The 22,700-nt window shown below is 41.8% G+C and overlaps 1 protein-coding gene across 2 annotated transcripts in view; it reads right to left on the bottom strand.

Moving 5' to 3' along the window:
* LOC120789274 (protein eva-1 homolog A) overlaps positions 1 to 22,700 on the bottom strand; it is a 78,010-nt gene that overhangs the window by 36,140 nt on the left and 19,170 nt on the right. For both annotated transcript variants that reach the window (XM_040125891.1, XM_040125890.1), the window contains exons 2-5: positions 20,341 to 20,564; positions 18,090 to 18,213; positions 15,929 to 16,081; positions 6,311 to 6,454 (exon numbers count right to left, since the gene is read on the bottom strand). In XM_040125891.1, the coding sequence (XP_039981825.1) occupies positions 6,311 to 6,454; positions 15,929 to 16,081; positions 18,090 to 18,213; positions 20,341 to 20,564 (645 nt within the window). The remainder of the gene's footprint in view (positions 1 to 6,310; positions 6,455 to 15,928; positions 16,082 to 18,089; positions 18,214 to 20,340; positions 20,565 to 22,700) is intronic.

Consider the following 22,700-nt stretch of genomic DNA (forward strand, 5'->3'; position numbering starts at 1 on the left):
GGAGGGAGCAAAAGGCAAAAAAGGGGAAGAGGGCAAGGGAAAGACAGAGAAGCTGTGAGAACTTAAAAGGGTATATAACACCTTGTTTTTTTTCAAATCCACTTTGTTCATGATTCATTTTAATCTGATTAAAGTTCTTACAGACTTCTCCTGAGGGCTACTGATCGCATCGTCTGGCTATTAAACTAGATTTGTAATGTATGACCACACCACATATAGCTGAGTGTGTAGGTGTTTGAAGTAAGGAAAATTACGAGAATTAGGGTGTGATTTAACCTGTTTTTATTCGCTTGTGTGTGTGTGTGTGTGTGTGTGTGTGTGTGTGTGTGTGTGTGTGTGTGTGTGTGTGTGTGTTTGTGTGTGTGTGTGTGTGTGTGTGTGTCTGTATGTGTGGTGGGTGTGTGCACTAAACAGCCAGCAGATACCCAGTGATGTAAGTTGATGAGACATGGTGCAGGGCAGACATCAGCTGATTGAACATGCTGGCAAAGCACAAACCCACAACCCCTAGCATCAGCAAATCACCATGGCAACAGCGTGTTCCCTCCAAAAACTCCCTTCATTTATCTCGTCCTCTTCCAGAGACCACACCCTGACTTTCAGTCAGTTACTTTTTTTTTTATATGTTTTTATATCAGCCAGTTATTTTACCAAACTTCACTAGATCTTTTGTCCAAAAATGTTTCAAACCGTGTTGGAGGGACAACAGACAGAGAGCGTAGCAGAGATGACATTCGTTCTTGAAGTTCTTGAAGTTGATGTTTTGGAAGCAGAGAAAAAAAATGGGCAAGCGTAAGGATCTGAGCAACTTTGACAGGGGCCACATTGTGATGGCTAGACGACTGGGTCAGAGCATCTCCAAAACGGCAGGACTTGCAGGGTGTCCCCGGTAAACAGTGGTAGCTACCTGCCAAAAGTGGTCAAAGGAAGGACAACCAGTCAGGGTCATGGGTGCCCAAGGCTCGTCGATACGCGTGGGGAGTGATAACTGGTCTGTGTGGTCCCATCCCAAAGGAAAGCTACTGTAGCACCAGCTGCTGAAAAAGTTAATGCTGCCTATGATAGAAAGCCGTCAGAGCACACGGGCCATCGCAGCTTTCTGCACAACATGAAACAACAACAACAACATTAAAACACTGAAGCCACCTATTAGGCAGGTGGTTTTAGTGGTGTGGCTGATTGGCGTATGCCAACCTCACCCAATGCCTTTTATGGGTATTGGCCGAACCAACTGCAACCACAATTAATGCAGCACACCAGCACACGCAGGTCAGCCAAGGTCACGTGCGGTGTGTTTTCTCGCAGCACTGTTACTGAGAGTGCCAGCTGCGGGAGTTATTCCAGGGTTTCTGCAGAGCCAGGCTTGTGTTACGAGGCTGGGGAGTATTCAGAGGGGCTGTTTCATTCTTTTCTGCTTGCCTCTCCACTCACTATAATCAGACACACCACGGATCATGCATGGGTCAAAGACTGTTTCTTGAAACACCTTCTGCCAGGTTCTTGGGTTTTTTTCACCCTAATAAAATACGTAATTGGTGGGATCGTGGCCATATACTGCCATAATGACTCAGTAAGAGCCAGAATATTCCAACATAACCACTAATGTATTTGAAGGCTAAATTAGGCCATTTTCTTGCTACTGAGACTGTACTTGATACAACTGTAATCGGCTTGGCAAAATTAACCACACCTAATCAGGCAATGCCTTAAGATGAAAGCATCATCAAAAATGTTTTTGTTTCTTTTAAACCATCAAGGTACAACATCAAAATAATACAAAGCCTTAATCTTGAAAGCCAAGCAGTGGGAAACTACCGTACTGAAAACCGCCATAAGTCACTTGCATGTACAAGCCTCTGTATGTGTCAGATTAGAGATACTGGAAAAACCGTTTGCTTCAGCGAATACAGTGGACATATGTGTCGTCCACCAGTCCTGCAGCTAGAGGATGAGCTACAAGGGGAAATGCTGGGGCCCCGCAGCAGCTACTGCCTGCCTGGCTGGACTGCAGCTCCACACAACTGGGCCAAAATAAACATCTTCCCCACAGTCTCCTCTGCTGACATGACATGAATGTGTCCTGGGGAGCTGGAGGAGTGTGTGGCTTGCGGCGGTCACATGTGTACCTCAAGTATCTTTGTGCATGTATATATTCATGCGTATATGTCTGTGTGTATGTCTGCATAACCAATTGGGAAAATTCAAACCCTCAAACCTCTGAATTACATCTTTATCTTCCTCTATTTTCCCCTGTTACATCTAAATCAGCACCCCCTGAGCCATGTGTAGGCAGCCACAGTCTCCACTACTCAGACTGTGTCCATTAAAAACACCAGTAGCACAGCACCAGTGACCACGCCTCTGTCAAAGCCTACAGTGAAGCCTTCACCAAAATGAACCAAATTTGCAGCTTCTACCCCTACATCGCACTTGATTTCCACAATTTATCTACTAAAAGGAAAAAGTAAACACCAATGACTGAAAACATGAAAAGACAATTGAACTCTAAGACCAAGTTGTTTTGCTGACAATGGTCAATAGGGGAATCCATGCTAAGATAATTTTTTTTACAATGCTGGATATTAACACTTTGTGTGTGAGTGAATTTTCTGTGACTTTCGACAACCACCACAAGTATATAAGAACTACTTTATGTTAATCAAAAAGTGATCTTCCTGGCATATAAATAGGTTATATGTTTGACCGTAAATGCTCTGACAATTTTTTCTCTACAAAATTTTATAGTTTAAAAACATTTTTCATGTTAAACTCCTTTAATAGGTGACTTTGTACAGCATATCACTGAAATGTAGATTTAGTAGTGGCTGTAGTCCTATATATGAAAACACACATATATATATGATATTAAAAGACTCATTATACTTTCATTGTTTTTTTTGGTTTTTTTTAGCGATCCTATTACCATTTTGAGGTTTCAACCCCAGGGTTAGAAATGCCTGAGTTCCATCGAGCCCCCCTTCTCAACCCCAGAGCCCATGTTAACCAGCTAAGTGCCACAATTAATCCACTTCCTTCTCAGCAATTACACCTGTTCATTAGGTTTTCCATGACCTTTTATCCCCCCAAAAAAGTCTTTTCTGCATGGTTCAAAAAAGGCTGTGTGGCTTGTTCAGGGTGATAAATTACTAAACAGTGAACACTCTTGAGGGGAAGCCTTGGAGGGAAGTTTAGGAAAGATATCAAGTCTGAAGCTTTAATGCTTCTCATGGGTGGAAAAGAGCTGTGCTCTGGGTAAGGAGGCCTCAATCTTTGACTGACACAAGGAGGAGGAGGAGGGGAAGGAAATGAATGAATCATTTTTTGAATCAACGAATCATTTTTTGTTAAAATTTGTTTAAAGGTATTGCTGTCCTTCATGGTACAAAGACACACACACATGCAGAAGCAGGATGCCCACAGGCTGTATCTCTTCACTCACAAGGCAGAGGAAGGATGTTGGCAAATAGGAAGAATGATGTTATGGGGCTGCAGGACAGGCCTCAGAGGTCCTGTTGAGCTAGCTGTAGAAATAGGACCCTTCCTACAACTGTTACCAGCATAAGACCAAAAAGACACACTTACACTATGCATACAACATCAGCCAGAACTGTACTGTTCTTTTTTATCACAGATCCAGATTTATACATGTTGCAAAGAAGGTTTTTCGTCCCAGCTTCTAAAGACAGAGGTCAAACTCTGACTAAGTAACCAACACAACATTACAAGAAAGAAACTTCAAAAGGGGCCACATTGGGTCCTTGCTTTTTGAAGAAAGTGCCCCGAGCAGGCTCATTCATCAATCTCCAATGGTTGTACTAGGGGTAAATATTTCCACGTTTAGACTATGAACAATTTGCAAGACAGGATGCATTGCTAAAAGTGTATTTTATACGGTCATCTTCATCTCAAAAATTGAAATGTCAAATATTTAGAGCTGCAGTTAATCTGCAATGGGACTCCTGAAGTATTTTTTGACATATAACCACACCATGGGGACTTCCTCTGGGGGGGGGGTGGATGTAAATGAAGCCTGACAGTGGCGGCGTGTGTGTGATCTGCTGGGAGACTGATGGCAGGTTCCAGGCTATTTGCTGCAGTGTTATTGCTAAGAAGCGAGTCCACCCCCGGGGCTGTGTGAGGGAGAAGCTTGAGCTCGGAGGGGTTGATGGCTTTATAAATCACAGGCAAGCTGGGTCCATACTGTGAATCAAACACATACTCGTGCCTGCGTGTGTGTGTGTGTGTGTGTGTGTGTGTGTGTGTGTGTGTGTGTGTGTGTGTGTGTGTGTGTACACCCTAGCACCAACTTATAGACACTCTCAACACATACTCATGCAGATATACAGACATAGACATAAACAGTTTCCTCAATTACTTTTATTCTTGGCAGGGTGCAAAAGTCCGTGAAATAGCACTTGGGTCATCACAGGACAGAAAAAGATTTTAATTGGGTTAACACCTCCTTAAGTAAAGGTGACCCACACAGACACATGCAGACACACACATACAGAGACAAGGGGAAACAAAGTCAGAATTTCCTTAAAATTCTTATCCTAACAAACTAGACTTCCTCAGACCACCAAAAACAAAACCTTTTACCAATCATGGGTTTATTCATGTATTTCTTAATACTTATTACTTTACTTATTCACTATCCAACATAAATTACTCTCCGGTTTAAAGAAATTGCGCTACCAAGCACTTTGTGTGAGCAGATGCCACTTTTTTCAGCTAGAACGAAACACTGTATAGACCACCGCGAGCAGATATGCACACAAATGCTCTGACACAAATGGGGTCAATCCTACACACACTCAACCACCAATGAAAGAGGATCCCCCAAAATTACCACTTTGCTGGAGCCTGGAGCTACCAGTGACTTCATGTCTACAGCAAGTAGACTGATGTGCTCACATTCATCCCCCTCAACTCTGACCACAGCCCAAAAAACCCAACTCCTACCCCCTCACAGCGCACACACACCCCTACCCACACACCCCCCACCACCGCCTCTATCTATTGAACGTTTACACCATTCCACATCCTTCCCCTTTCTGTGCTGCCCCTTCCTCAAAAACACTCGCACATTCACCGACCCAACTCAGCACCAGAGCTGTTAGGATAGTACATTGTGTTATCAGTGACAGATAAGGGGGGTCAGACAGAGATTCAAGACAAACGACTCCATAAACACAGCCGAACAGCCTGTGTATTCTTGTCTGCGCTGGCCGTTTGTTATTGAGATAAAGGACAGATTTGACTGCGATGACCAATGACTGTGATGAGAACTTCAGTATTCAGATTAATCACCAGTACATTGCATGCTCTGAAAGGAGCTGCAAAGGGACAATGAGAGCTGCAATGCACTGACTGAGATTTATTTACAGTCCTATGAGAAACATATGATTTTTTTAGCCCATAAATCTCATAAACGTTCGTAAATCTCATAAAATTCAATCCTTAAAATCAGGAATCAGAAATCACATTGAAATGCTCGAAAAGTGTAAAAGTTGTTCTAGTCTGCATCTGGATTTCTGTGCCAATGATTTCGGTGGGTTTGAGAGGCTCCAGGCCATGGTGCTGATGGATCAATTCCTGGTGTTGGAGGCGACTGGATGGCGTGTGCATGTGCATGTGTGTGTGTGTGTCTCCAAAAATGAGGTTAATAAATTACAGCCTTGACAGTTCAGGATTAGCCCAGGGGTGGGGAACACATTAAAAGGAAGACCATCATTATCCCTCATCCGCACAGATATAAAGTCAAAGTTTTTTTAAACTACATTCTGCTTCGAAAACAAGTTTTTAAGCTTTGAACTTGAAATTCCTTGCTCACTCTAACTAAAACAAAAAACAAAAAACAAAAACCGCGTTAATAGTCAAAAAACAAACACTGCATTCCTTCAGAAACCATTTAGAGTCTCAAAAGTGATTGTAAAGGTTCGTCAATTAATGAAATGCTTGAATTTAATTTCAAAGAAAAATTAAAAGTCCATCAAATTACCAACAATAGTAGCCAGGACATGCTGTTTCCACTGGGGGTACCATACTAAGAGTTGGTGGCAAAACTTGAAACAGTCCTAAATCATCCTGCATTATCCACTGGTGCAACCAATAGCATCATCATCATACCTTAAAAATACATATAATTATTCTCTGAGTATAACAGAGCCCAGTTTGGAGCGGGTAATTCTGAATCACAGAGCTAAAACAATGTGGACGATAACTGAGGTCAAGCTGATCAGCAAGTGAACATCACCCCCCCCTGGTGGCGGGAAAATTAAGCCTTCAGTAAAGGTGTGCTGGGACTCACCACAAGTGTAGATGACACTGAGGTACTTCCTGATGCCAGAGTAACAGGGATCTCCAAAGTCTCTGGTGGAGGCTCGGACAAGACAGCTCTTCTTGCCCTGACAGCGGTTGGTCAGAACCTGCAGGGCCGCAGACGACTGGCAGTCTGACAGAGAGACAGCGAGGGGAGAGATTACTGAATAAGTATAAGACAGACAGATGGCAAGTAATTCAGTTTACCTAATTATATGATTAAATAACTTATAAGATAGGGGTCACTGTTACTGCTTTTATAGCTTTTCTGGTAACACTGAAATATGGCTGGAACTCATTTCTTAGGAAGGGAAAAGACTGTGTGATGTGGTACTAATTACAGGGAAAATGGAGCTGATATGATTCGTTGATTAATCAGTTAGTCAGTTAACAAAAAGTTAATGGATTTAAATAATTTGAATGATTTGAGCCATTTGCCAAAATGCCAAAAAAATACACTTGTTTCAGCTGTCTCTTTAAGATATATTTATTGTTCGTATTGCGTATGATTCTCTCGTTGCATGTTGCGTGTTTGACGGACAAGTAGCACTTCAGGCACAAAAGGACTACATGAGCCTTTGTCAGCCACAACAGAGATGGACAAAATCAACAGACATATTCTGCAGACAGAAAAGGGACATCTCACATACACACTCCTTCCCATAAAGGCTTTCTAAGCTCCTATGATGGAGCCTCTGTCCACATCAGACCCACACAGAGAAACCTTACTGGGGCCTCACATTGTCTGAAGAGATACCTGATCCAACATATGTGTGTGTGTGTGTGTGTGTGTTGGTGTGTGAGTGAGTGTGTATTGAGACCAGAACGAGTAATGGATGGGGCTCTCATACATCATCGCTAAGCACCCGCCAGCTCCTCTAGAGCCTCTCCTCTGCAGCTCTCATCCGCTGTGGAGCGTGGATGGACAGATGAGGCTCTCCTCTTTCCTTTTTCCGCTCTGGCTTCCTTCCTCTCTCACATTTCTAACGGGACTAAAGAAGATGATACACTAATCTGCTGCGCTTGCACACTTTAGGCAAAGTTGAGTGAACTCATAAAGTCAGTTTTACATGTCCACATTTGAACAAACATCATTTTAAAATAGTCTGCTGATTGGTGTCTTGATGAATCGATTGGTCTTGAAATGATTGGAATATAATGAAGAAAAGTCTATTCACAGGTTTCCAGAGCCCAATAAGACATCTTCAGATTGTTTGTTTTGTCCAACCTATAGTCCAAAACCCAAAGATATTAAGGTTTTCAATCATATAACACACATTAAAGCTGCATATATTATCATTTTAAAAAGCAGGAATCAGCTTAAAAAATATTTCGAAAATTAATCCATTATCGAAATTGTTGTTGATGAAGTTTCTAACGATCAACTGATTCACTAATCGTTTCATTTCTATTTATAAAGACAGTAATAGACAAGCCAGACAAGCTGACAATGTACATATCATTATTCATACGATAAAATGTGTATTATTGTTTGTTGTTGATGGTATGTGTTGCTAAGCAAAATGCCCTGTTTGAAAAAAATATGAAAATGCACTTAATGGTGCAATCCCAGTGGAATCGGTATTCTATCTTGCACCTAATGAACTTAAGTGACGCTACCGCTGGGTTTTGTGGGAAAGTGAATGGGCCTGGGTTCCACATGGATGCCTCCCAGGCCCCTATAGTCCATCTAGCTCCTAAAAACAACATAAGGAGATGAGCCTTTGAAAGTGGACACTGGGGTCCCACACTCTCTGCCCCGGTGGGCCCCAGAGAGACACAGAGAGATCAGAAAGAAAAGGTAAAGAGAACAGGCCGACTAAGGCTTGGCTCACACGTCAACAGGCCACGACGAATTATCGGACAGGTCAAAGGGTAAATGTCCCAGTCAGGAAGTGACAGACAGCAATCTAGTGATCATGGACAGTGTCAACATTGGGGAATTCTTTGAATGGTCCATAACTGTTATCCTGCAAACCTTATTCCATGTTAATACTTGTGAAAAAAAAACCTAGCTAATAAAACTTGTGAGTCCAGGTCACAGCCTATGCATTACAGTAAGCTTTTTAAAACTGTGAACCTGAATCAATGCCTGTCCGTTCGGGTGCCGTGTCAAGGGGCAACTGGACACTCCCCAGCTGGAGTCGGCACACTGGAATTCCCGACCAAAATGTAGTGAGACGGTAGCCTGCGGGAACCGGTGAGTGTAACTGGATAACTAGTCAGACACCTCAAAGGTTAGACAGTTCTCACTCTCACACAAAACACATGCAGATTCATTGATGGCAACTGAGCTGGAAATTCACCACCTGCTTCCTCTGCAATTAACAGTCTTGGAATTAATTCTTACGTTGATGAGTTCTGTCAAGATATTATAGCTGCAACTAACTGTATATTTCTGATTAATCTGGCTATTAAATAATTTTATCTATAAAATGTCAGAAAATTGTGAAAAATGCCATTTAAAATTTCTCAGACGCCAAGGCGACATATTCAGTTGCTTGTTTTGTCTAACCCACAATGCCAAAACCAGAAGATAATCAGATATTCAGTTTACTGTGACATAGTACATTTTTGCTTGAAAAATGACAAAGCAATAAATTATCATAAGAGTTGCTGAAAAAATTTCTGACAATCAACTAATTGATTAACCCACTTATTATTTCAGCTCTACAAGATGTTGCTGATACCGTGATGCCTTTTGGGAGAACCAAATTCTCTGGTTCTTTGACACAAACTTCTTTTATGCCAAAAAGCACTTTCTGTATCTAGCTGCAGCATCACTCCTCATACACCTACACCTCTCTTATTGCTTTGTTTAGTGCAGTAGCAAAACGCCTGATATGATATGAATATGACAGGAATACCGAATACACCACTTTAAAATTATGTTTAACGCAAATGTGGTTGATATCACTGTCATGAGAATGAATGAATTTTTAGCCATGTCTGATGGCAACAAAGAAAAATTATCAGAAGGGGTAAATAAAATAGCTAAAAAACTGAAATAACTTGAATGTGAAAAAGTGGATCTACAGGGGGACAGCAAGAAAAACAACTTGATTAAGCAGCACTTGAGCATTGCCTTGCATCACATGCTGATCTGTATCCTAAAGACAGGACTAAAGTAGCAGCATTGTACAACCTGAACTGGGGAAGGCACGAATGTAAGAGTTTTTTTTAATCCGTATCAGCTGAGCATCCTCTGTCAGACATTCTGTGCAAACTGATGAAACATCAGGACCCACTGTAGGCCTTTTACACTCAAAGACATGTTCATACAATTCTAAATAAATAGAAATCGACATTTATTTGGCATTAACCTCTTGCTGCTGTCAGAAGTTAGAAGCATATGCAACATTTGATTTTAAAAAATATATAAGTCTCTTTACCACAAAAGCAGCCGATGAAAGGTTAATCTTTTTGCAGATAAGTGCTAGTCCCTGTGTGGATCTGTGTATTTTTCTATATTTGTTTCTATAGATGCTGCAGCACAATGGCATCCTGGTCACCCCGGTGTGCTTTAATTGCTTCTCCCTCTCTCTCCTCCTTCCCAGAGGGCTCATTCGAGCCGGTGTGCCGTGCAGAAAAATTTCCTCCCTGACAAGGCTGTCTACTGACAGACAGGCCCCCATTAGCTGCTGCTTTGATTCCTGGCTGGGTGATTAGTTGAGCAGGGGGCCCACAGGGGGACGGGTGGGGCCGGGTCGGTTCAGAGACAGATAGAGACTTCTAGAGACAAGAGGATGGAGACGCACACATTTAGTCTTTGTCCACTGGCTTTCCGTGCTTATATGTGCACGCACACTCAACCACACACACAGCATTTCTATGCAGTGTAAAAGAGCATTCCTCAGGAGCTGACCTCCTCTGGCTCTCATTAGCGGCTTTAATACAGACAGACAGGCATAGAACAGTCCTCTCTCTTTCACACACACACACACACACACACACACACACACACACACACACACACACACACACACACACACACACACACACACAGAGGGGAACAGGCATGAATAACCCCTGTTACCTCTAACCTTTACCCTCAAACACCACCAAGCCTGTGCACCAACCTTTCCATCCGCCACACACGCAACAAGGGCAGGTCTATGGTTCGAAAGAGAAAGTCTACAGTCAAGAGAAGCAGCAAGTGGGGAAAGGGAGGAGTTTCCTGAACAAGCACACACACAGTGGGAAACCACAGACATAGAGGTCAGATACAGAGAGCCGCGAATAAGAAATGACCCACACCTAGTGCCATTGTCAGCGTAAGTGTGTTTGCTTCTCCGTTTTGGATGCGTTTCAAGTGTGTGTTGATATGCTGCCCCGTACCAGCAGCACCTCTATGTGGCTCAGCAACTTTTGTCACATCAGTCATCCGTCGTACATCTAACTTTCGGCTCGCTTTAACCAGCATCAGCCTTGGATAGTGTCTTAACATCGAACTTACCAGTTTTCCCACATCCACTGAATTAGTTTAACATAATGCCATAAATCCTTAAAACATAACATTAAAAATGAAACGGTGGCTCTTGTGTGTTGCGATGGCTGCTGTTGTGTTTCAGTTGTCACAGCGCCCTTATATTAAGTCTAATGTAGGGGTGAGTGTATTGTGGGTGCAGTGTATGTTGGTGGATTGAATGACTGTCTTGCACAGTTTTATATGACAGCTGGCCCCTCACATAAAAACATACCTCTGAGCACGTACACATCTAGATACACAAACCCACCCACACACATGCACTTGCCTACACACAGGCACATCAAGCATATCCACAGCAACTTTTCCCAGTAAATTCTCCATAACAAACCTCCTGGTTTTCAACCCACGCACGCCTTTCCTGGAAATTCCAAGACAATGGGCGGACAAACTTGTCAAAAGTACTCATCTCCTCTTCTACTGACTCACCTACCATACATATCATTTGATAGGGAGGCTTAACTCATTGTTGTGGAATTAAAAGTCTTTGTATAATAGAGAGGTGACTTAGTTTCATATGTCATGATAGGGTGTTAAGGACCTGCACACGCCAAGAGCTTTCTGAGAACGCTGTTAATGAATTTGAGACCGCTCTCCGATGCGCACATTTACAGTAAATGGCCTATTCACTTTAGCAGGAGTAGGTCTTACTGTAACACGGTGGATTCAAGTATTAAAGTATAAGCTATTTGTGAAGTGAGGTGTCCAGCAGAGCTCACAACACCCCAGCGAAGATTAATGTGCGCACAAATGTACATAAGAATGATGAGAGTTTTCTTCAGCTTGTGTTTGTAAGTTGATAGGGGGTTATTCCTGGAATCAGAGGCACTCGGTCATCCCAACGAATGTGTGTTATCACTGACTACATGTTAAGTTAGATATTCATGTTCAAATCAGTGGTAACCCTTAGACTGCCTGGTAGCTGGCATACAAACCTTAGGGGTGTTATTTTAGAGACATTCATGAAAAAACGGTCATTACCTACAATTCACTAACTGAAATCTGTTAAATACTGTGCAGTAAATACTCTTTCAAAACAGGTTTAAACACATAACTACTACACTTTATATAATCTGAAATCCAAATCAGCTCTGACATCCTGCTACTTATCTGCTCTGTATGCACCAAAGTCAAGGAGAAATGCAGATAGAGTTACAGTGAAGCAGCTTGCCCCCTAACAACTGGAAACACTTCCAAAAGCAAGTGTTAAAATATAACTGCAGCTGTGCATTCTCAGCTTATAAGAGCTACTGTGATCGTCCGACCAGCCCGAGCTTACGGTTTGAAACATCTTACTGTGGCCCTTGTCTACGGAAAAGTGAAAGCGCAGAGGCCTTCAAAAGAAAAGAAAAAAAAGGGGGAAAAAAAAGCAGTCTGAGACCCAGCATGCCAAGCATTGGGGGCTATTTAGATGTCAAGAGGTGTGTGTGATGGTAATGGGGCAGATGAGAGAGGAGGGCTGAACAGGTCCCTTTGCTTTGAGGATTCTCCACCGCGGCCAAGACCTGTCCACCTCCACCGCTCCCACCCCACCCCAAAACCAAGCAACAGACAAGATCAAAGAGGGCGTGACTTTTTTGCGCACATGCCTGTGTATGCAATTGTTTTTGTCTCTTACAGGTTTCCAGGGCCTTTGTGTTCATAAAGCAGGCAGGTAGCTGCTCTGCACAGTTCTCCACGGCGGTAAATAGACTGCAAAATTCCCAAATCTAAATATGATTTATAGACTAAAAAAGTACCTCCAGAAGACGGCTGATTTTCAGACAACGTGGCTATCTAAAGTTCACTAAAAGGAAAAATGTACCATTATTTGGCAGGCGGCCAATGTTAACTGGAATCCTGGCCTTTGGTTGAAACAGAAGCAGAACATGTAGGGTGATTCTCTGTTGGGAAAACAGTGTACAAGCAAATCCCCGCTGCCATACACTGCCATATCTCTCCACCTAATACTACGCATAGTTCACCTGGACAGGTGCAACCAGCTGTATGAGTTCAGGCGTTGATCTCACACCTCAGGCACTGATGAGCTTGCCAGGACGGTGCGGTTTAGGAGATTATTATAACCTACCTGCAACCTACACGTTTAAAGAGGCATAAAATCAAAATAGGTACAAAGCAAACCTGCACGTAATGCGACTGACAAGCCCAAGATTTATCAGACACACCGAACCCAAATACACACGTGCAAGCCAACACACATTGTTTAAAAATAATTAACAGTGTGTGTCTGAGCTGTCACTCAAGACGCCTTCGCTTCCTGCTCCTTGTGACATGGGAGCCACATCAAAGAAGGAGCTGAGGGGGAAATCCCACTAGGGCACCACTAGACAGTCTGGAACAGCCTGCGGAGGTGTTTGTGGGTGGTTGGAGTGTGTGCGCGCATGTGTGTGTCTATGTGATACACGGATAGAAAAGCATGCTCTAGAAAGGGAGGACAGGAACAAAAAGGCGTTTGTGTATGTCTGAGTGTACAGTTGAGGTAAACACACACGTGGTCAACGTGTTATTTGACAGTAAAGACCACTTCTTCTCAGCCGTAATCTGGCCTTTATACAACTGTAACAGCAGATTCAATTTTCCATCAATGCAAAGAGGACTCATCCACTGTATTTAATCCAGAGTCTGAAACCAGATATCAGGCCAGCCCTGTCCCACCCGCTACACCTACCTGTCGCACATTCCTGGTCCACCTGCACGTAGAGGACTGGCTGAGGTTGCTTGAAAGCAGCCCTCAATGGTCACATAAAATACATGAACCCACGCAGACACAGACGCATACACACTCACACAGTGCTAGTCTTTATATATGTCTATGACTACCCTGCGACTGGCACCTGTGTCATTACTTCGACCCTGTCCTGTCACCTCTTTCATAAGGAAGGTAACACACACAAACACCCAGTGGCGCACACGCACACACTTCAGGTCATGTTCGTTGTTCATTGTTTGAATGGTGAATCATGGCAAAGGACATTCAGCCTCCCTTCACAGCTTTATGGAGGCTGTTTTCTAGCGCACACTCCCCAGTTAACTTACACCTGCTCTGGCTACTTATTTACAAACCCTCAGTGTCCATTTCCTTCTATACATTAACAAAACAAAGGTAGCGCGGAATAAAGTGAAATAAATGAGCTACCCGGCAAAGAGACAAGGGCCACCTCCACAGTAGCTATGGTTATATTAAGACTTGTCATGTATCCAAGCTTAGAGTCATTAACATTCCCCTAAACAATAGCTAAAGTACATCTGGATATCCCATGCACTCACACATGCACGTACGCACACATATGAACTGGGGGGGAACTCAATACTGTCCCTTTTCTACGGGCCAAACTCTGCACTTTGGATGAGAGAGACATCTGATCCACATTCCACCCCAATTCCCCTGACAATGTGTGTGTGCATGTTTGCGTGTGTGTTGACCTGAGCTTGAGTAGTTGTTTCATACTGTATATCCCAGAATTTCAGAACAAGATAAAGAAATGCTAAATGGTGACATTTTTCTGAAAGTTATATTATCAATCAGTTATCTGGGTAAGAGGGGGAAAGGTGTTTGAATAGTTGACGTCAAGTATGGGTGTGGCAGACCAGTGTTTGTTCAAGAGCCTCTGAAGCAAAGAAGCTGCAGAGGAAATTATAAAACCCACCAAAGCACCACAGCATCTCAAGGCAATATCACACAAGTCAAATAAAATGCATGAAGGAGAGATGCGGCAGGAGTTATGAGCCTGGCTTTGTTTGTAGTTCTCTTCAGAGGTGTTCGAGCCCTGACATGTAAAACTCATCAATAAAATGTTTCATTTTCTCCATCTGCTGGATGACGCCTGGTATGTTTTACTCAGAAAAATACCTTGGCAAAAAGAACAAATCCCAGAGTGACCTTAAGTTCCACTCTCCCAATTCATTGATATGTATAACAACATTAGCAGGACAAGGAGACCCAGTTTAACATCATGCAAACCCAAGCAGACCTGTTTTACATTCCCAGCTTGTGTCTTCATGTAAGAAATCTCATTCCTCTCCTGACATCAGACTGACACGAAAACTGATGCTATGATACTGATACTAGGATAATAATGGAACTGATGCTATGATAATAATGTCAAACAGTAATGATTTTAATACCATTATCATCTTTGCCCAATCTCTCCAGTGGATGGTCACTGAATAAGATCACCATAAAACAGCACCTTGGCATCTATCAGTGTCTTTTGGCACTCTCAACCAGGATTTGGTTGCACTAGCTGTTTGTAAATCCATCGCTAAGTTTGTGCATAATGTCCTTTCTAAGTTCTTAGTTACTGCTAACTAGTAGTTACTAAATCAGCAAGTTTGTTTCGGCACTACTAGCTATTGTAGTGCTACCAGTTAAGCTAACAATTAAATAACTGGTTTGCCAGTAGTAAATCAAGTTGTACCATAAAAAGTTTAGAAATGTCATAGCTATTAAAGACTTTAGTAAATCTGTTGTTACAAAACATTTTTTAGATTTCTCCAATTAGCATCACAAGCTGTAACATGACCGCCAAAAGTAACAGTTTACAGTGCTAAGTAACTTAACTGTCAATCCTTTGTGAATTTAGCTAAAACGTTTTTGTTTTATTTACATATGCATACATGGACAAAAAGCCAATGGTATTCATTCAGTGTCGAATAAGATATCCAATTAAGCTAACCAATCCAATGCTTTTTAGTAATTTAGTCCGACATTATCAGAATAAAGTTTTGTACTTTGAGATGCGATTTCAAATCTTCTAGTTTACCACGTTACACATTAGGTCAGATGTGTCGTCAATATTTACTTCTTTTGCTCTTCAATCTAAACCGGTCATACGTTAGCATGCTAATGTTAGCTATGTCAGGTGGTTCTGTTAGCTACGTAAAGGTCGCACCTGGCAGTTTGTACGTGTAAATATTTTGTGACTAGTAAGCTATATGTCAGAACTAGCTTCGTGACTCAACCTATTTTAATTTAGTGAAGCATAAATCTCCACTTAATAAACACTTATGTTATGACTGGTCTCAAATTTCGAGGATCCTGGGTCCTTTGGCAGAAATGCAGCTCCCTCAGCTACTCAACTGTCTTGTAACCTGCGATGCGAGAGTAAGAATGTGCCTCACCTACTGACGTGGCCCTCCTGTGATGAAGGGGACACTCCAGGGTGCCCTGTTGAGTTCGGCCAAACATGGCGGAGTAGACGGCAATCTGCATACCCCGTTTGCAGCTCAGTCTCATCCTCTCCTCCTCACAAACCACCTTACTCTTATACTCGTCTGGAGATACCAAGAGAGGATACAAAATGTCACAAATAACAAAAAAGCACACAAGAAAAATAGAATAATTAAAGCAATTTTGAATATTTTAGTAATTTCTGGACAAAACATAAGCTTTCTATGCAATTTGATTCCTGAAATGCTATAATAGAAAAAAACGTTTGCATGAATGTCTTGTCTTGTTCACAAAACAAAACATCAAGTAAACTGTTTGATCTCTTTACATCAAAAATTACATTTTCAGATGAAAAGATATCTACAAATGATTTTTATTTTTTTCAATAATTTTTATTTTATCAAACCTCTGTAGAGGAGCTTTTGATAAGCACAGAAAACAGAAGCCTGGCTTAATTCAGCGTAAACATGCACAAACAGAGGCAGGGTTGCTCCGTGGACATGTAGAGCCATGCAGAGGCATTCCTCACACACATCCAGCCACAGTGACCTGTGACAGCCAGAGGAGCTCCACTGGCCAGCAAATAAAAACACAACAGCAGCCGTTTCTACATCAATGTGGGGAGTGGAACAGGAATGCAGGAAGAAGAGAGAGCGGAGAAAAGGGGTCGGACTGGTTTGTTATATCTTTTGGCGATGGATTCACTCTTATTCTTTATTCCTCCCTCCCTTTCTCCTTCACTTCCTCCGTCCTCCATCCACCTCTCCTTTCAAAGGCAGTGACACCTGCCCGTTGCACCTCACTAACACCCCATGCGGCCTTTCTCTCTTCCCCTGAGAAGTCATTGGTTAAGTGACAGTGAACAAAGAGCTGTTGATTGGCCCCGGGGTCTGGTGGAGAAAGAAAAAGTGGGGAGGGCAGGGGGATCAGTGGATTAATGCCCACTTCTGGTCACTCTAGTGTGAACTGCTGCACAGCTCAGTGCGGCTCGGCTCAGCACAGCACTGAGCCATGAATGGAGACCAGAATCTGGGTGGGATTACTGCACTGTTGTGGCACCCCTCTGGAGTGATACTCTTAGCTTCCTGGCTCACGGGGAGAGGGAAGGAGAGGGATAAAGGAGGAGGCACGCAATAAGTTTTTTTCTTTTCTTTTAAATGAAGCAGAGGACAGAAGGAGGAAAAAATTCACATAGACTTAGACATAGACGTAAATACTCAATAGAGCGCCCAATGTGTTTTAATCTGCGACTGGAAATAGTCCGTAACAAGTACATTATTTACTCCTGTTAGAGTAACAATTAATAACAACTACAGTGCCAGCTGTTTCACTGAATAATTTTTTGTGACTCATTTTTTAAGATTAACATCTTCAGTAGGAAAGAATAGGTTTGGGGCTGAGCCCCACAGACAGGGTAGGAAAGACTAAAAGTATTGAGAGTTGGACTGACACACTGTTCTTTTTGGTCTTTCATTGCCATTTGTTGCCAACTTTATCCTTGAATTGCCTTAATATAGCTTAGTGTAATAAACCAAACATAAAAAAATAAAACCAAACAGGGGACAAATAGTCAGCAGTAGAAGCAGACTAATAAAATCTGACATTTGTCTTTCCTATGCTGCTCTGTCCCATTTCAGTGTCTTTCATTGCTGCTTTATACGGGGAATACACCACTACAAGATATTTTTTTGGCGGATTTTTCTCTTAATGAAGCAAGATGTAAAATCAGCAAATGCTCTGATTTTTTTTTTTACACAAAGCTACGTTTCAGGTAAAAATAGGCCTTATATGGCTCATGTGGAAATGGACAAATAAAGTGCATAGAAGCTATTTATGTGCTGGTTATTGGTTGGAAAGAGTCCAAGCCTTCCTTCCAACTCTAATAATAATAATCAGATACTTTATACATTGCTACAGAGTAGAGCTCGGGTTTTTCAATACACAATAAAATAGAATATGGATTTCGGTTGATTGTTAATGTTGTAATTTGGTTGTCCCTAGTGAAAATCAAGTGAATCCAACGCTGGTCTAATTGTTACCAAATGTGGAGGTGTGTGAGAGGGAGGGACAAATGTGTGTCACCGTCAGGATACGAGGCGATGAGGGACTTACTAGGTCTGCATTTGTACCAGACAATGAGGTATTTACTGCTGCCAGGACACTGGTCTGTCCCAAACACGCGGCTGTTGACAAGGACTTGACAGCTCCTTCTGTCCTGGCACTCGTCCAGCATTTTCTAAAGAAGGAAAGAGTGACAGAGAGTGGGAGAAGACCACGGAGAGGTTTAGAGGGACGAACAATAAGCCAATGATGGTGAGACCAGCAGCAGGCAAACCTAAAACCACTTCAAACAGGCTGCTTATAGCCATGGGAATATGGAGGAGCGGAGCAGGTTAAAAAAAAAAAAAAAAAAAAAAGGAGAAAGAAAACTCTGGAAAGCTCCATTCCTAATTTGCTGGCATCCTTTTGCTTCTTTACTTTCATCATCTTTTAGCTCGCTGTAACCCAGGTGAGCACATTCCAATACACTACATTCCCCTGTACTGGAATCCCACTTGCTGGAGGAATGACTGAATGGAATCTGCTCAGAGACAGTCTCCACATTTAATATTAAAAGTGAAGCATTAGTTACAACAGCCCATGGAACGGAGCACTGGGAGTTGTGGTTCTTGCAGTATTATGGGGGGAAATAATCTATAACGCACCAAAAAAAAAACCAAAAAAAAAAACATGCAGGGCTTCACTGTGAGTGGTTTTACTGAGTAATGTGTGTAGACCATAAGGATGAAGTATAGCTTATTTATTACATAACTATGATTAATGCTGAAAAAATGAATCCAGTCATTGACTGACAGAAAATCAATCTGCATCTATTTTAAGAATTGCTTAATCATTCACGTCATATATCAAGCAAAACTGTAAAATATTTTCTGATCGCTGCTTCTCAGATATGAGGATTTGCAGTTTTTCTCTGTTGCATATTGTAAATACAATACCTTTGGTTTTTATTAAGCATGCTAGCGGCGTGGCTTCAGAGGTGGGACAGTTGGTACGTCCACCGCTCTGGTCCAGACTGAAGTATCGACGCTATTGAAGGAATTACCATTACATTTTATACAGACTTTCATGGTGCCCAGGGGATGAATTCTACTATCTCAAAATTTTAATTTGTTAAATACAGTACTTCCATTTATAGTATGAACACCTGCGAAAACTTATCACTTTCCCATCAGCCTCAGCTGTACTTGGTGTTAGTGCTTATTACCAAATGTTAGCATGCTAACACGCTAAACTAAGATGGCAAACATGGTAAACGTTATACCTAATTATTGGCATAGTCATTGTGAGCAGGTTGGCAGTGCTGATGCTAGCATTTAGCTCAAAGTACCACTGTGGCCTACGTACAGCCTCACAGAGCCAGTGGCGTCTTAGGGGAAAAAAAAGAAAGAAAAACAAGAAACTATGAAAATATCACCATGTGCCTGGGAACTTTTGACAGTAATGTATTTTGTTATTTGATATTTTTTATTTTTTTTAGCATAAAATAATTAATGCAACATCTGTATATTAATCCACAATGAAAATAATCATTAGTTGCAGCCCTTGTTGGGATAACCCATAAACTAAGCATTTTTATATGGAGAATTTTTACAGTAATACCAACATAACAAGGGTCATGAACAGGTGGTACAAGGAGATTCTTCAGGGCGGTACGAATGTGGGTGGCGCAGCAGTCAGTAATTCTCTCACTTCAGCACAAAGCACCCTCTGTGTCTGTGCGTTCATGGCTGTACTGTCTATTATGGAAACGGAGGGTGTTCAATGCTAGAAGGCAGGGGGACTAAGAATAAACAAAACAACTGAATGAATGCTGAACAGGATGTGTTTGTGTGTGTGCTGCAAAGAGAGGCTTCCATTCCGGCCGCATCCCAATTTAGGAGAGGATGCTAAGGCAAAGACCCCATGAAATCGCTTTGTGTCATGGGAACATACAAGCCTGCTTCCTCTTTAGAGAGTGTAATTTGCCGGAAAACCTCCTCACAAAGCGTTACATAATAAGTGGTCCTACGAAATTTAACCCTTGGCAAATTTCACCATTTTACAGGACACTTTCTCTCAGGAGGATTTGCAGTGCAAAAGCGAGAGTGTGTTGGTGTTTGAAGAGTGGACTAACAGAGGGAGGAACAAGATGAGATCCAAGTCTGGGATACATGGGATACAGAAGGAACGGGCCTGACAGAAATGTGCAGAGGCTTAAGAAAACTCTAGTTAATACTAGGTATTTTTAAAAATAAAAATCATATTGAGTTGGATTTTTTTGATACAAAATTCTGTAAGGAATGTGTGAGCTCCGTTAATTAACCTGTAGTGCAGTGGACACAGAACAAAATTGATCATCCTCCCGGGTGTTGTAAGAGCTTAGGAGAGCCTGGTAGGTCTGAGGGCACTGTTGGGCATCAGAGGCACCTCTCCTTCCGTAGAAAGCTGATTGGACGGTGATGGTGGTGCGGGGCGGGCAGCGAACAGACAGGAAATCTCCTTCACAGGCCTGCTCGGTGTAATTCCTCAACACTTTGGACAGGTAACCTATAAGACAGCAAGATGCCAAAGCAGCTGTTACCTCTGAACTTTGATCATTGCAGAACACATAAAACATCGACGACTTCCTGATACTGAGTTGCAACCCTTTAGTATATTCTGCATTATTTCTGTGCTGTGCAGCACCAACATCCCTGGGCAAGGAAAAAAAAAGACACTCTTAAAACTGTATAATTCAATTTTACTGCACTGGAAACAACATGCGACCACTGTTTTAACTTGCCCGGGTTGAAATCACCACTTTATCCATCATTTCATGCTACAATCATATGCAGAGAGAGTTGGTAGCATTCTACACTCTCCTCAATGGTTTTTTTTTGCTCCATAATGTTGTGTTTCCATGGACATTTGGTAGTGCTGCATGTCAGCAAGCCCTGACAGATTACTGTTTACGTCTAAAAGATACCTCCAGGCCTAGAATACCACAAAAGAGAGAGAGAGTTTTGGCTTATTTAGCTGTTAGCGTCAGGCCTCCGGTCATGGCTGTAGAGTAGATGCTTGTGTTTTATATTAAAAAATACCTGCCAAGGATGATTTTAAAGCCTGAAATTATTAGTTTATAGACAAGGATACAGTGCATTAATACCTACTCACTAGATGTTTCCCACAGATTTACCTAAGGACTGATAGCATTTTGAGGCATTTCTAGCCCTGCAAAAGGATACAAGGAAACATGATGGTCAGCATATATATATATATATATATATATATATATATATATATATATATATATATATATAAGAATAATTTAAGAGTCATGTAGTCCTGGCAGTGTGATTTATGTAGGCTACGAACCGTTTTTCAGGCTCGATTGTTGGTTATTACACTTGCCAGTAACCATGTTTACTTTCACCACACAACCAACTGATATCAAGACTGTGACTAGAAACATTATATAAACCATTTCATGGAACAAGCACTAAGTGAACTTTCATTTAACCTTGGACGCTGCTTGAAATCAAATAAAAGCTCTCATTCTTTTAAAACACTGACATCTCTCAGCTAACTCTACTTTCCCATTAAGGGTCTTTGAGAGCTGCCAGTCGGCTTGTCAGTCACTCAGGAGAGCTGAACCCATCACAAAGCCACCATTAACATTCCAGCCTGTGAGAAGGGAAATGCAGATAAAGGAGAGAGCTGATCCCCTGGCCACTGTCGTACAATGTCTTTCTGGACTTATCTGGTCCATTTATGAGCTGGCTGCTGCAGAGGAAAAACAAACACTTCAGTCATAGCTTCTCCCATTTCTAAACTGTTAAATTCAGTACCTCAATTAACTAAACTTATCTCTTTGTTTCCAAATGTGTAAGGTTCATCATCTAAAATTAAAGACAGTTTTGGCTAAATCATTTGGTATGTTATGGATCAAGTTTTCAAAGACTAAGGACAACTTGGAAATCAAGCTCGAGTTTTCCAGTTAAGTGTTCTGCAAACACATTTACAAAGAGTCAACACACACTCACGCTCAAACACACTCACAACGTGGACACACTGTGATTCAATTACCTTTATTTGGTTAGTGTTTGTTGGGGAAGAGGAAATGACACAGAGACAGTGTTCTGAACCCACACATTAGCACACATGCACTTACACACATGGGTACACACAAAACACACACACATTGTCCCTTTATCACCATGGCCACAGTTAAAAGGAGGAAGAGAAACAACAGACATTCCCAGTTTTTCGAAAAGGTCAGCCCCTCTCTAAATAGAAATGGTTATTAAACCTACATTGCTCACAGTAACAGGTTTCCACCTGTGTCCGGATTGTGAAAATGGAAAACAGGTGCACATGCAATCCTATTTTAAGTTTATTTAGGGATTATTTGCATGCCACAAAACAAATTATCAGGAATGTGAAATACAAACCAGCCAAAGCAGCTGTCTTTATGTAACATTTGGGATTTATATACATTTTTTAAATATAATTGCAACCTATGGTGTTTATTTCTCTGACTAAACTAGTTCATTTGCTAGTTACCATGCTGTTGGACTGCATTAAAAATCACAAAAATCATAAAAATTATTATATAAACGCAAAACAAGAGTTAACATTGGCGCTGCTTTCCACTGCTCGAGACAGCTCTTGGTGAGGAATGAAGTTTGATGTTGAACTCGCAAC

This window comes from Xiphias gladius, chromosome 4 (assembly GCF_016859285.1).
Source record: "Xiphias gladius isolate SHS-SW01 ecotype Sanya breed wild chromosome 4, ASM1685928v1, whole genome shotgun sequence".
NCBI lineage: Eukaryota > Metazoa > Chordata > Actinopteri > Istiophoriformes > Xiphiidae > Xiphias > Xiphias gladius.